Source organism: Oculina patagonica, chromosome 13 (genome assembly GCF_052425735.1).
Source record: "Oculina patagonica isolate OP01 chromosome 13, crgOcupat, whole genome shotgun sequence".
Taxonomy (NCBI): Eukaryota; Metazoa; Cnidaria; class Anthozoa; order Scleractinia; family Oculinidae; genus Oculina; species Oculina patagonica.
The window spans coordinates 4280627-4293991 of record NC_135770.1 but is presented as its reverse complement, the minus strand read 5'-3'; the positions used below and the strand labels follow the sequence as shown (position 1 = coordinate 4293991).

Below are 13365 nucleotides of genomic sequence, written 5' to 3'. Positions count from 1 at the left end.
TCAGCACCATCCAAATCACGAACATTGACAGAAACAAAGGACCAATGGTCCGGTGATAAAGCTTCATCTCGGGGAAGTTAACTTTTCCACCAACAGACATCCGTACGACAGTTTCAAAAGAATAATAGAAAGATGAAAATGTTGCAATGTCCACGCCAAACGCCAGGACTCCTGCTAACGAGAAGGCCAGTAAAGAGTTTCCAAAAACGACTGCAAAGGACACAAGTGATTTTAGTGATCTTCGTAACGTTGCTGCCATGTGACAAATCTGGGAATTGAACTTGAAAAGGTTCAGCAGACGGATCGTCACGATGAAAATTACTACAGCCAGTAAGTAGTCCTCGTAGTCAGACAATCTGGCTATGCGATCTGGACTGGAATTATCGTAAGGATTCTTTTGCACTCTTCTTACATACAAACTGGTTTGCTTTGCCTTGAGCAACGCAATAATCGCAGCAGACATTGAGGTCAATATTTGCGAAATATTGACCCAGTTCCAAAAGTGAGTAAAGTAAGCTTTCTTTTGACGAACGAGTTCTTTGATTTCCAAAAATACGAGGATCAGGATCGAAACGACAAAGAGAAGTTGGCATAATTCGTAAAACGTTTTGAAGTAGCTACTTAATGGCGGATAAAGGGCCAACGTCTGCACATTAACAGAGGTCACTACTCCGCCCGTGGGTAGCCTCTCGTACAAATACTTGGCAAAGCTAAACAACCTACTCGATGGTTCGTGGACAGAAAATTCAATGAACACAGCCGCTGTAAACTCGTTGATCCAGTCGTTGTTTTGAAGTTTGCTAACAACATCCAAGGCCACCTCTTCATTGTATCCCTAAATCTGCCACATACCCTCCACCATCATATTCACTGCTCAGTCCTCGGTATGGAAGAGTTTTCAGTGTCTGTGGTGACTGGTATCTCCACGGCTCCGGGCAAAGCTCGTAAAGATCCAAATTGTTTCGAAAATTTAGTTAGATTCTATAACTGGAATCCATTTGCGTTGATAGTGTTGGCTTTTGTCTTCGTTGTCTTCAGATAAGGAAAGTAAGCATCTCTTGAGATCCTGCGTTGCTGGCAAAATGTCACTGTCGACTTGACACTTCTTTTCTGTTAAACAATTAAGATCGAACAGTCACCCTCCAAAGTAAGAGTAAAACATACATTTTTGTTACAAAAACAAATAGGTAGGTAATATGGCATCTTCAAGCTAGTAGATAGAGTCACCACTCCGACGCCTGAGGCAACGAGGGCCAGCCAGAAACATAACCATTTCATAGCCATTGAAGCCGAACATACTGGTTAAAGGAGAAGTTCATTTTAAAATGTCTTTTTTCTTCCTCACGCCAACGAAAAGGTAATTCCAAGATATGTTGGGCGCCAAAATTTAAGCTTCCAAAAGAGTATTCAAACCCTATGAAATCCTTGTGTGAAGTAGTCCCAAAATCGAGAACCGACCGCCGCCATCTTGGAGTAACTAAACAGCCTGGTGATGTATGTGTGACGTCAAAGAGCTCAAACTGAAGTCTGGCAGGGATTAAAACAATGTTTAAATACTCGATACTTCTTGTTAATTTTGCATTGGCTCGTTTACGAAATGCCTGTTTTTTGTGCAACATCATTTTGCGCAAAATGAGCTCCAAGAGAGTAAAAGGTGAACTCTTTGGCGTCACGCATACATCGCCACTGAAGCTGTTAAGTTTTTTCAAGATCGCGGCTTGTTCTCAATTTTTGGACTACTTCAGACAACAATTTCATAGTTTAAATACTCTTTGGAAGCCGAAATTTTGGTGAGTAACATATCTTTGTATTACCTTTTCGCTGACGCGAAGAAATAAAGTGCCATTTTGGAATGAACTTTCCTTTTAAGCTAAATCGGTTCAAGAGAAAAATATAGGGTGAAGTGAAAATAAGTATAGAGGTCTGAGCTGCTCTCACCTTGTTTTATCCGAATTTGCCTTAGTCGCGGCATACCAATCAGGAACACTTCTCTATTGCTAAGAAATCCTTCTTGATAATGAAAGGGCTGACTGTTATACCACGAGACATGGTAAAGTCCTGGGATAAGCTTTTGCCTTGTCCAGACCCAGAAGGAATCCTTGTCTACTACCTGGCAACGAAAAAGTCCAAAACACATTCACTTTGCATAGTAAAGTCACCGTAAAATGCGTGTACTTAAGGTGCTATTGCTCAGAATAATTGGTGGAGCCGTGTCTCCAATATTTCAAAATCTGAGTAACTTTAAATATTGGCTGTGAAAATAGTACATGCCTTTACCTGGGAAAAATTTACCCGAATTTACTCGAGAAGAAATGATCTCGGGTCGCACTTTACGTAAGGGGAAACAGTCCTATTAATCAAATGTAAGTATGGAATTTTACGAGCACATGAAGAAATGAGCAACGCAGACTAAAAGTAGACAAACTGCATAACGTTCCTATTTGAAAATGAAATTACTACCATGCTTACCTTGTTAAACCCACTAAATATATTTTCCACAGAAGAAGTCATCGCGAACCGCTTAGAGTCTCTGTTACCGTAACAGACCACCATTAAGAGAATGACAAATATAAGAAACGCGACCACGTGTTTAATCGTTCTGTACATCTGAAGGAATTTAGCTCCATACTCCTTTGCCTTTCTTAGCAAGTACTCATTTGGAGCAGTATATTCATTGTGTTCTTGACCTTTGTTGTCTATATAAACTGTGGCTCCTTGAACATGTTCCTTCCCTGGACTTGTTCTTATTATTAGCGACAAGATCGCTGCTAGGACAATTACTTTTACTGGCTGAAAGAATACCACATCTTGAACAAGAGATACAATAATGGACGTGAGCCACTGATTGGAAATCTCCGCACCCCAAGATAAACTGTAAAAGACTGTGAATGCTGAAGAGGCCAGCGTCACCAATATACACACAACCCATGCAACGAGGACAAAGCATCGTGGTAGTTGACCAGATGTGTTCTCGACAGCAACTGGTGATTTAGTATCATGAGAAGTCTCAAAAAAGGGCTTCACATTTCTAAAGATCGTAACGGTAAGCAGATTGACAGGGATTGCTATAAAACTACTTTGTATCCCAATCATAATCTGCCTCAAGCTTAGCACCAGTGGTCCAAACTTAAATGAATGCGTTGGCTTGTCTGAAAACTGGTAAAACATGGCGTTGGCTACCATCGATGTAAACAGAAACGATACACAACAAGATAGCCTTTGACAGCAAGTGAACGGACTGTGGGGCGGGCGAGTAAAAAGTGACACCCAAAGATGCTCATCGCCTAAGCTCCTTGACGTTTTGGAATAAAACAAATGTTTGAATCCAGCGCGTTCGTTTTCATCCAAAGCTCTTAGTTCTAGGAAGAGGTTCCCTGATCCTCGTTCTACAGCAATCCATTTGTTTGCAAAGAAATGCCATTTACTTCCATTGTGAACCTCGGTGATCATGACTTGTTGAAGAAACCAAGATGGACTTTGACCAAAGTTGTCATGCCAAATGCAAAGTTTAACTAGTCTTCCAAGACTGCGTGGAAGATATATCACAAAGTTAGTCACGCTTCCACGAGAAAAGACTTTTTTGTACAGCGAGAAGTCTGTTAACTTTATCGGACCGCTGCTGCTTTCTTCCCCGACGATGTTTACTGTCACATTAGCAGTTGTTCCAAAGCCTTTCCAAATTCCTGTTTGGATTTGGATCTCGTAAATGTAGCCTCCCTGGTCGCCATCGCTTAGGATTACATTTGCCACAACCTAGAAGAAAAACGTGAATATATAAATAGTCTGCGATCCCAGTAACGCTGCGGTGTCCACAGGTACTCAAACTCGGTTCACACTTGAAACAGCCCCTACACACAGAATCATGGTTACAATGATGATGATGATGATGATGATGATGATAATGTTGTTTATGTATTGCAAAAAAATCGTAAAAAGATACTTGGGGAAAACAGCATCAAACTTAATCACACAACCACAATAACATACAACAATTATTATTTACAGTCAAAATACTCAGCGTGTGCCGCCTATAATCCCGGAATAGTTTTGATTAACGGCGAACGGATTGCATTATTCGTTTCAAACATTCAAATTCAATTTGAATATTGTAAATCATCCAATCGTAAACACGTGAGCACGTGAACCTGTCAAAAATAAACCAATTTGATTGGTTAATCAGAGAAGTACATTTTTCATAAAACTATTTCCAAAACACACCTTTTCTTGGTCCTTCTTGTCAGCCCGTCGAGCCAAAAGTAAACCCACAAAATATGCCCCATATATACAGAATACCACGGTTGTTACAAAGTTCCCAGTCTCTCCCAGTCTGCCAAACTCAAACCAGACTTTGTCAAAGTCGATGGGATTTGGGGCCACAAAAAAATCCCCACCAAATGCCGATAGATGAGTGCACAGGCAGTGAAGTTTGCTGGGATTAGTTTTTGGACCAACCTACGATAAAAAACTGGTTAACTTAGTGAATGGATAACTTTGAAGTGTCGGAGTATTTAGCTTACGCAGCTAATTATGAACACACTTTACCCTTTAAAATTATATTGAAATATTAATTTCGTATATAATAAATGATGGTTGTTAATGTACAAACTTTAGCATGCCAGATTGAATTATGACCGTGAGTTCTTGTTTTAAATCTCCCTCGGAAACACCATAGGAGTTCCCCCACTCCCCTTCCCCTTTTTTAAACTTAATTTTGAAGGTTTCAATCTGCAATGCTAAAACTGTTCATTCATTCCTCGAAAGGATTTTGATATGGCAACTGTTACTTCAGGGTTCGAAATGTTACCATGGAAAGAAAGGAAGCTTTCTTCCAGTGCGCTGTAAGAAGTCCAACATTCGTGGCCAAATTTTGAATTATCTGATACCATATAGCTCTTCAATCTAATGTTAGTTCTTATTCTTTTTAGTCACTTTGCAAATTAATTTTGTTAGCATTCCTTTGTATTGTTTGGAAATAATTTGCTATCCCCTTAATCAACTTTTGATCATGACGTCATGACAATGAATTAAAATTCAAGATGGCGGAACCAGTATGGCGGATTTTTGAAGTGCTTTGCCAACACTTGACACTAACAGATAACCATTTTGCCACTAACAACAGGCAAGCTAATGTTATCGTAATTCAACAAAATTAACAAAATTAAAAGGTAGCCATTTTATTTCCAATTGTATACTAGCAATTCATGGGTAAGTCCTTTCCCTTGGAAAGGCCTAGACTTGCGACAAGTCGACTCTTTTTACCTTACATCCGTCGTTGGTCCATTGTTGTTTCTCTTTCGACCAATATAAACAGCTACTGATTGATACAGACATCGTGTAGTTAGCATCAGCGCTGGAGTTATAAACTGGCTTGATAATCTTTGGCGTTGGGGGAGGGGTGGTTGGAGGATCTTTCACCCCAATACATGAACGCTTTTTACGACCACTCTTAGTGTTGCATATGGATCGCCGCGAATGGCGTCTGTGGAAATCCTCTTTAGTACTAGTGTTGTTCGATATCAGTCCATCAGAAGAGTTTTTATTCAACAAAATTCCAATGTAATGAATTCCTGTTGCACCCGTCATACTACTTGATACCAGCAGTCTGTATGGCGATATGGTGCTACATTGCTGGTACCCGTTTCCAGAAGTAATGTTATTTCTACAACTTGAGTAATTGGGCACATGAGTACTGTGGCTATAATTCTCGGGGGTTGGCCTGACACCAGCACTGATAAAAATGTTTAAGACTGAATAGTTTTCTTCAGGTACAATTTCAATGATAGCAACTGCCTTATGAGATGGAATTACTATCTTGTGGTAGCGGATATTTTCAAAACTCTTGCTCATTTTCACGAAAAACTGGCCACCCGTTTCTTTCTTCTTTTGATGCTTCAAAGGAATATACAGTTCAAAGGGCTCCTCAAGCTTTGATAAGTGAAGAGGACCACGGTTTGTTTTTATGCTGACGTCCATGACATCAGATGTGACGTCCCTAGAACTCGCGTCCCAAACAAATGGGTTTGATTTAAATGTTATCATCTGTAGAAAAAAATTAACAATCACAATTTTATATTCCTTTCTAGAAAATTAATAGCTTCCGTTGCTACAGACCAAACATAATGACGTCATAAAATGTTCAAAACTCAAGTAGAATGGAACCACGAGCCGCAGGCCAGTGGCTTCACGGCAAAATATTGGGCATTTCATGGCTTCATTTCTATGGCCTAATTCATAGGAATTAATGTAGACTATGGAAAACCTGGTCGATTTCTTTTTACAAAAACATTGAAAATTAACCGGTGAATTGATGTGAAAATCAGTCCGAAACCGCGCCTTCGCTGGACAGAGCGCTTTTTCTACTTGAAGAAATGTATTTTTTTAATATGAATAAAAGCATTTTTTCAAAACTTTGTTGTAGTAACTGCAATCCACAGTGCTACACAACAACAGTTTATCCAATTTCAGGTTTGCCAGTTGGAACCAGCCATCAGACTCGTTCCTAGTCGCTACTTATTCGTTCCTAAAGGTGATGAAAGACTGGTGAGAAATGATATGGATGTTGTGTGGCAGTCTGGGAGGGGCTTTCCCTTGATGCAATGCGTTCTAGTCAAAACCACCTTGAGAGCGATTGGGAACGAGTCTGATCAGCCATCCAAACCAGCTGGATGACCTTTCTTGTATGGACTTCCGGTTTGGCAACATCCTGTATTAGGATTGAGGTTAGAATAACGCTACTTTTGAACTTCACGTTAGGCGAACGAGGTCTTAATTGAATCTGCATGACAGCCAACTTGGCAGTCTTTACAACTCGTTGAGCGAGTTGTCACATTTTGTACGTAGTTTGTAAAACACGAGGTTATCGTCAACACAAATTTATATATATATATATATCGTTCGTTGAGTCTCTCTCTCTAAAAGCTTTGATAGCTATTTGCAACGGTCAGTGCTATTAAACTGCAAAGGCATTTTATTAATTTAATTCGTTTAGACCAGTTCTGGTGCTTACCTGTGCATCTAACGAATGTACCGGGAACTGAAAGTTCTGGAGCAGTACCCCTAGTGAGGGAAACGTCACACCACCGCTACCAGCATCCAATTGAAGACGTTTCTTCACTAACATTAATGGAGTTTGTCGGTCAAGAACCATAGATAGCACGGCTGTTTTAAAAACGCTGGGCTCCGACTCACCGACGACTTTGGTCGATAGGAGAGTAGTGCCGAGTTTGTCCATCAATACGACTGACTCTTCAATCATACGCGGTGTCTCCTTCAAAATAATAACAATAATAATACAGTTCAATTCATTAATGAGAAGACACGGTATGTTATGAACCGCCAAAGAGACGCAGATCAAATGCATCACCAAGCAGACACGTTTTTATTGGCGCCATCTTGGTTAGGAGGCATTTACGGGAAGAACACAGCAAATGAGTGGGAAAAGTTGGAAGTTCGATGCTCAATAATTCGAGTACATTAAATAATGTTTTGTAATTTTTATAACTAAAAGGTAGCGATGTCCAGCAGAAGTTTTTGTCGATACTATTGATAAGAAAAGTGTTACGGGACTAATCAAAACTATAACAAATTCTCGAACGTGATTGGTTATCAGCAGCCTGATTTGAGCACTAATAGGACAGTGTACGCGTCATGCTTGTATTTGGACAGTGTAATAGGACGGGACAGTGTACGCGTCATGCGTGTATTTGGACAGTGTAATAGGACGGTGTACTTATTGACTGAGTTAGGTCGGGCCGGACGGGAAAATATTTGGCTCGAGGTCAGGACGTACGGACCGAGCGCAGCGAGGTCCGTGCGTCCTGACCGAGAGCCAAATATTTTCCCGTCCGGCCCGACCTAACTCAGTCAATAAGCATTTTATCATATGACCACTGATTGTTTTTTTGTTTGTTTTTCTTTCGTGGATACAGATCATACAGACGCGGCGGCCCGTTTCGCGCGCATTTTGAAAAGCCAATGGTAGCTCGTAATTTGTTTGGGAAGCCTGTAAAGTGCATTTGAACTGCGATGTGCGTACAAAGTTTTTGAACTTCTGTTAAGTTGTCAACCAAATCTTCTAGTTTTAGCTCCATTCCAAGAAGATTTAAATCCGACTAAATTCCTCGTACATGATTGCAGCTAGTAAAAATTTCAAAGGAAACGGGATGAAGGACTACAACAAAGAATTTGCACAACGTTTTGGCTAGTCGTGCTCGTCTCTCAGCGAAGACTGAATTTATCCTGCCACAACTTAGCGACGTTTCTTCTGAGCCGAAATTCACAATTGGTTTGAACGAGAAGATTAATCAATTTTCCACCAAGAAGGATTTTGGATGTTAAAACAGCATTAGATCTTAATCTATGAAACTACGTAAAGACTTGGAAAGGGATTGTACTGGCAGATCAGGATTTTGCTTCGCTTCGTTTCCCTTCGGCTTCAAGTTGTTTTGTTTACCACGGATCGTAGGATTCATGAACGTCTGCTGTTGCTGCTTAGTCCTTGAATTCGCTAGTTCCTCGACGATGTTGAGCTCTACATTACAGTTGATGTCCAAATTGTGCTTAAAATGCTTCGTGAAAACAAGCGGGAAACTGTGTCATAATCGCTCGGCAGGTCAGTTAGTCGTAAACATGTACTCGCATTTTGTTTGTTGTGATTACGCAGCAGAAAGAGAAATTTGAGTTTACTTCGCATTTACATTTTTATTCAACGTTTATCATGACTTCAAACCAGGATACGTTTTTCAGGTCTTTGTCCGATTATGTTGTTTTTGACGGCTTTTATTTCGATTTTATTGTTGTTGTAAGGAGTATTTCTTCCTCATTTGCCAAGTTTAATTTAAACATGCCTTCAAACTACAGCGCTTTTTAGATAGTAAAGTTTTAATACATTTAACATGTTGGACATTCTTTGCTTTTTAAAAAATCTTAACTGACCGAGAGCCAAATATTTTCCCGTCCGGCCCGACCTAACTCAGTCAATAAGCATTTTATCATATGACCACTGATTGTTTTTTTGTTTGTTTTTCTTTCGTGGATACAGATCATACAGACGCGGCGGCCCGTTTCGCGCGCATTTTGAAAAGCCAATGGTAGCTCGTAATTTGTTTGGGAAGCCTGTAAAGTGCATTTAAACTGCGATGTGCGTACAAAGTTTTTGAACTTCTGTTAAGTTGTCAACCAAATCTTCTAGTTTTAGCTCCATTCCAAGAAGATTTAAATCCGACTAAATTCCTCGTACATGATTGCAGCTAGTAAAAATTTCAAAGGAAACGGGATGAAGGACTACAACAAAGAATTTGCACAACGTTTCGGCTAGTCGTGCTCGTCTCTCAGCGAAGACTGAATTTATCCTGCCACAACTTAGCGACGTTTCAGTCTGAGCCGAAATTCACAATTGGTTTGAACGAGAAGATTAATCAATTTTCCACCAAGAAGGATTTTGGATGTTAAAACAGCATTAGATCTTAATCTATGAAACTACGTAAAGACTTGGAAAGGGATTGTACTGGCAGATCAGGATTTTGCTTCGCTTCGTTTCCCTTCGGCTTCAAGTTGTTTTGTTTACCACGGATCGTAGGATTCATGAACGTCTGCTGTTGCTGCTTAGTCCTTGAATTCGCTAGTTCCTCGACGATGTTGAGCTCTGCATTACCGTTGATGTCCAAATTGTGCTTAAAATGCTTCGTGAAAACAAGCGGGAAACTGTGTCATAATCACTCGGCATGCAGGTTAGTCGTAAACATGTACTCGCATTTTGTTTGTTGTGATTACGCAGCAGAAAGAGAAATTTGAGTTACTTCGCATTTACATTTTTATTCAACGTTTATCATGACTTCAAACCAGGATACGTTTTTCAGGTCTTTGTCCGATTATGTTGTTTTTGACGGCTTTTATTTCGATTTTATTGTTGTTGTAAGGAGTATTTCTTCCTCATTTGCCAAGTTTAATTTAAACATGCCTTCAAACTACAGCGCTTTCTAGATAGTAAAGTTTTAATACATTTAACATGTTGGACATTCTTTGCTTTTTAAAAAATCTTAACTATCGTTTATCTGAATTCAAAGCTGTGGAATCGACTGGTTCCAATTCCGGCATCTCGCGGCAGTAGCGGGGCCGTAAGCTTTTCTAGTAGGGCCGTACGTGTTTTTCCGGCCCTGCTAGAGCGAGGCGTACGGCCCTCATACGGGACTTTTTTTCATATGGTTTTCCAAGGAAATTGCGCGCGGGTCCGTACGGGTCATATGATATTACGTGTCATGCCTGTGTGCTTGGAAAGTACGCGTCATTTTGCGCGCGCTGTTGTTGTGCATTTTGTTGAGTAAACTGTTATGTTTTTCAGTATTCACAAAACTTTTAACCATTTCACTGGTAAAGTTTGTTTGTTTCTCGAAGTTTGTCATAGTTTTGATTAATTGGTAACTGGACATCGGACTCCTGCTTCGCGGTCGTCCGCTTTCGTCAATCACTCGTATGATTACAGACCAAATTGGACTCCACTCAGTGCTATTACCATTATTAATTGCTCACAACTGCCGGCATGATTTTACAGCATGAGGTGGTTATGAGTTCTGTATTTCTAATACAGCCGTCCCACTTTGTAAGGATGCTCGTTCATCGCAGGTCCCCTAGCTCCACCATCCCATTATTATACCAGGTTTCCCTAAAGTTTCTCTTCCAAGAACACAACATAATGACCCCGGTACCGGGCTCGAATCCAAATTGCTCGATGCTGAGTTCAACGCGTTTTTAATTTCCCTTAGTACTCGTCTTTCCGGCGTTTTACTTATTGATGTCTAAAAATATCAATTTTTAGCCTATTCCTCCCCCAGGCGATCTTTGCTCGCCGATCAGATCGGGAGCCTGCTAGGGCTAATCAATTTATATGTGTCCGTACCTTATTTAATTTCGTTCTAACGTTTTCGAGACGCTTTTTGTTGTTTTCTAGTCCGTCAATGTGTTTGGTGCCAGCCGCTTCATTCTTGGTCAAGACTTCAAGAACGTGGGACATTCCATTAAGCAGACCATCTCCAACTTGCTGGATTACATCTATATCTTCGCTGTTATTTGCCTCTTTATCCAAGTGATTTGTCATGGATTCCAGTAAAGTAGAAGCATTGCTCTGAAGGCAAAGTTAGAATGTGCTAAGTATTGGTAATATTGGTTATGACTAGACAACAATCTACTTCAGCGCTCAGTACTGGTATTAAGCCACAGCTACTCGTTTTTTTTTTTTCAAGGGGAAATTAAGAGAAAAAGTGAACTAGGAGCAGCTCAGTTAGGTAACGGTTGTCTTTATTGCGCTTTTTTTTACTTCCTGAGACTTTTGTGTATTTTTTTAAATCAAATTCCTCACTACTAAAACCTTACCACGGCATTAACTGTCATGTTGTTCCTTCGTCGGGTTGCTCTGTTAACAACTGCTGAAAGTTGTGTGACTTCTTGAAGCATTTGTGGTCGAGCACCAGCCAGATGTCTCAAGACTTCGTCTTTGGCCTTAAACGACAGCAAGAGTGATTAACTTGTTAATAAAAGAAAACGTTTTGTTCTGGGGTACATAACGGTTGCATTGTAGTATAAGAGTGCGTCCTACGGTTAAGTATACAATTTATAGGACCTTTTACATTATTGCAAGCCCATTGAGACCTTCTTTCGTTTTATGGCTGGCAGAAAAAGGTGTCCTTATTTATGCTTAGATGGTTAGCCTAGTCTAGGTCATTAGCCTGATTTATTAAATATTCCAATGTTATCAAATCAGTGCACGACCTTGTACCGTCTGACATACCACACTTCTTTGACACTTTGTTAACTACTGAAGATAAAAATCGTCTTTCTTGGCTAACGGCTAAATGCGCACTTTTTTGCTTATAAACGCGTTTAATTTAATATTGCAGAGAAAAGAGGCAAAATTATTTAGGTCTTCATAAACATTGTAAAGCAAAGACCATGATGATGAGCTGGAACAACCCCGCAGGCAGAAATGTCCAGATCCATGGAAAAGAGCTAGACGAGGTGTCAAAATTTGTTTATCTAGGAGGAACAGTGACCCAGGAAGGGGGTTCAGACGAAGACATCAAAAGCAGACTTGGAAAAGCCAGAGCAGCATTCAGCAAGCTTAGAAACATATGGAAGAGCAGCCAGCTAAAACTAAAAACTAAGCTGAAGATATTTAAGTCCAGTGTTTTATCTGTCCTGTTATACGGATGTGAAACTTGGCGTATGACTAAACTAGATGCGACCAAGCTGGACGTATTTCTGCATAAAAGTCTGAGAAGGATTATGAAGATCTTTTGGCCTATGAAAATATCAAACGAGGAGATTCGAAATCGAGCTAACATCAACACCATTAGTAAGCAAATCTTCCGGCGGCGCTGGAAGTTCATCGGCCACATCCTCAGAATGGATCCAAGCAAACATCCCAAGACGGCATTAACATGGACCCCAGAGGGAAGGCGAAGTCGTGGCAGACCGAGGGAGACTTGGCGAATAACTGCCGAAAGAGAAAGAGCGGCTTTGGGTTTTGGCTCGTGGAACGAGGCAGCGGTGGCTGCCCGCGACCGTGCAGCATGGCGGAGGAAAATGTCCGGCCCTATGCCCACATAGGGCTTTGGCAATAAGTCAAAAATTGTAAATGCATTAATCTTTTTACCGAGTTCGTTTCCACAGCTGACAACCCTGTGCCCTCAGTGGCTGTAAGAGTGAAGTAGGACGTCAAGGTAGCACCTTGCAGGTTCCCAGATCTAAGGAGTGTAGCTGATGTGCTATTCGGTCCATAGATGGCCTTGTTAACTGCTGTGGCTACCTCCTTCTTACTGAGAGGATTAACCTAAATACCAAAATATGCATGCAGCAATATTAAGGCTTTATTATATATAGTAATAGCATTTAGACTGGTATGTGCTTTAAAGAAATAGTTTGCTGTTCAGCCTGTACCATTTACAATGCCGTTCAGACCACAGTATTCACTGTGATCCACTGTGATTGAAGAAGGGCCGACAAGATTAAGGAACACATGATCATAAAATAATCGAAAGCAAGCCTCATGCAGGTAACTTTCTGGACCAAATCAGCATTTTATTGTTCAACAACGTACATCTGAAATATATTTATGGTCAAGTGAGTCGTCTATTTTATACTACTATAAGGCTCATACAGCTTGTTCGATCTATGCATGCAGCTATACATGACATGAAATTAACGGAATAATCTCAGCACTATATATTTCCTTTTGCGTTAGCTGCTTCCACACTGCATAGATCGACTATAGATCATTTCATACATTTCGCGTTTCTATCATTAAATCACAATCCAGTTGAAATGTTTAAAGAAAACCTTAAATTATACAACTTGGGAAAGGCATGTTTAAAG

At 40.4% G+C, this 13365-nt stretch overlaps 1 protein-coding gene across 1 annotated transcript in view; it reads right to left on the bottom strand.

Moving 5' to 3' along the window:
- Nucleotides 1-968: 968 nt before the first annotated feature.
- LOC144636112 (polycystin family receptor for egg jelly-like) overlaps nt 969-13365 on the bottom strand; it is a 15797-nt gene continuing 3400 nt past the window's right edge. Inside the window, exons 5-13 of the mRNA XM_078495247.1 lie at nt 12647-12823; nt 11368-11493; nt 10895-11119; nt 7007-7267; nt 5260-6039; nt 4219-4452; nt 2470-3753; nt 1939-2110; nt 969-1110 (exon numbers count right to left, since the gene is read on the bottom strand). Coding sequence (XP_078351373.1) covers nt 971-1110; nt 1939-2110; nt 2470-3753; nt 4219-4452; nt 5260-6039; nt 7007-7267; nt 10895-11119; nt 11368-11493; nt 12647-12823 — 3399 coding nt within the window. The 3' untranslated portion in view covers nt 969-970. The remainder of the gene's footprint in view (nt 1111-1938; nt 2111-2469; nt 3754-4218; nt 4453-5259; nt 6040-7006; nt 7268-10894; nt 11120-11367; nt 11494-12646; nt 12824-13365) is intronic.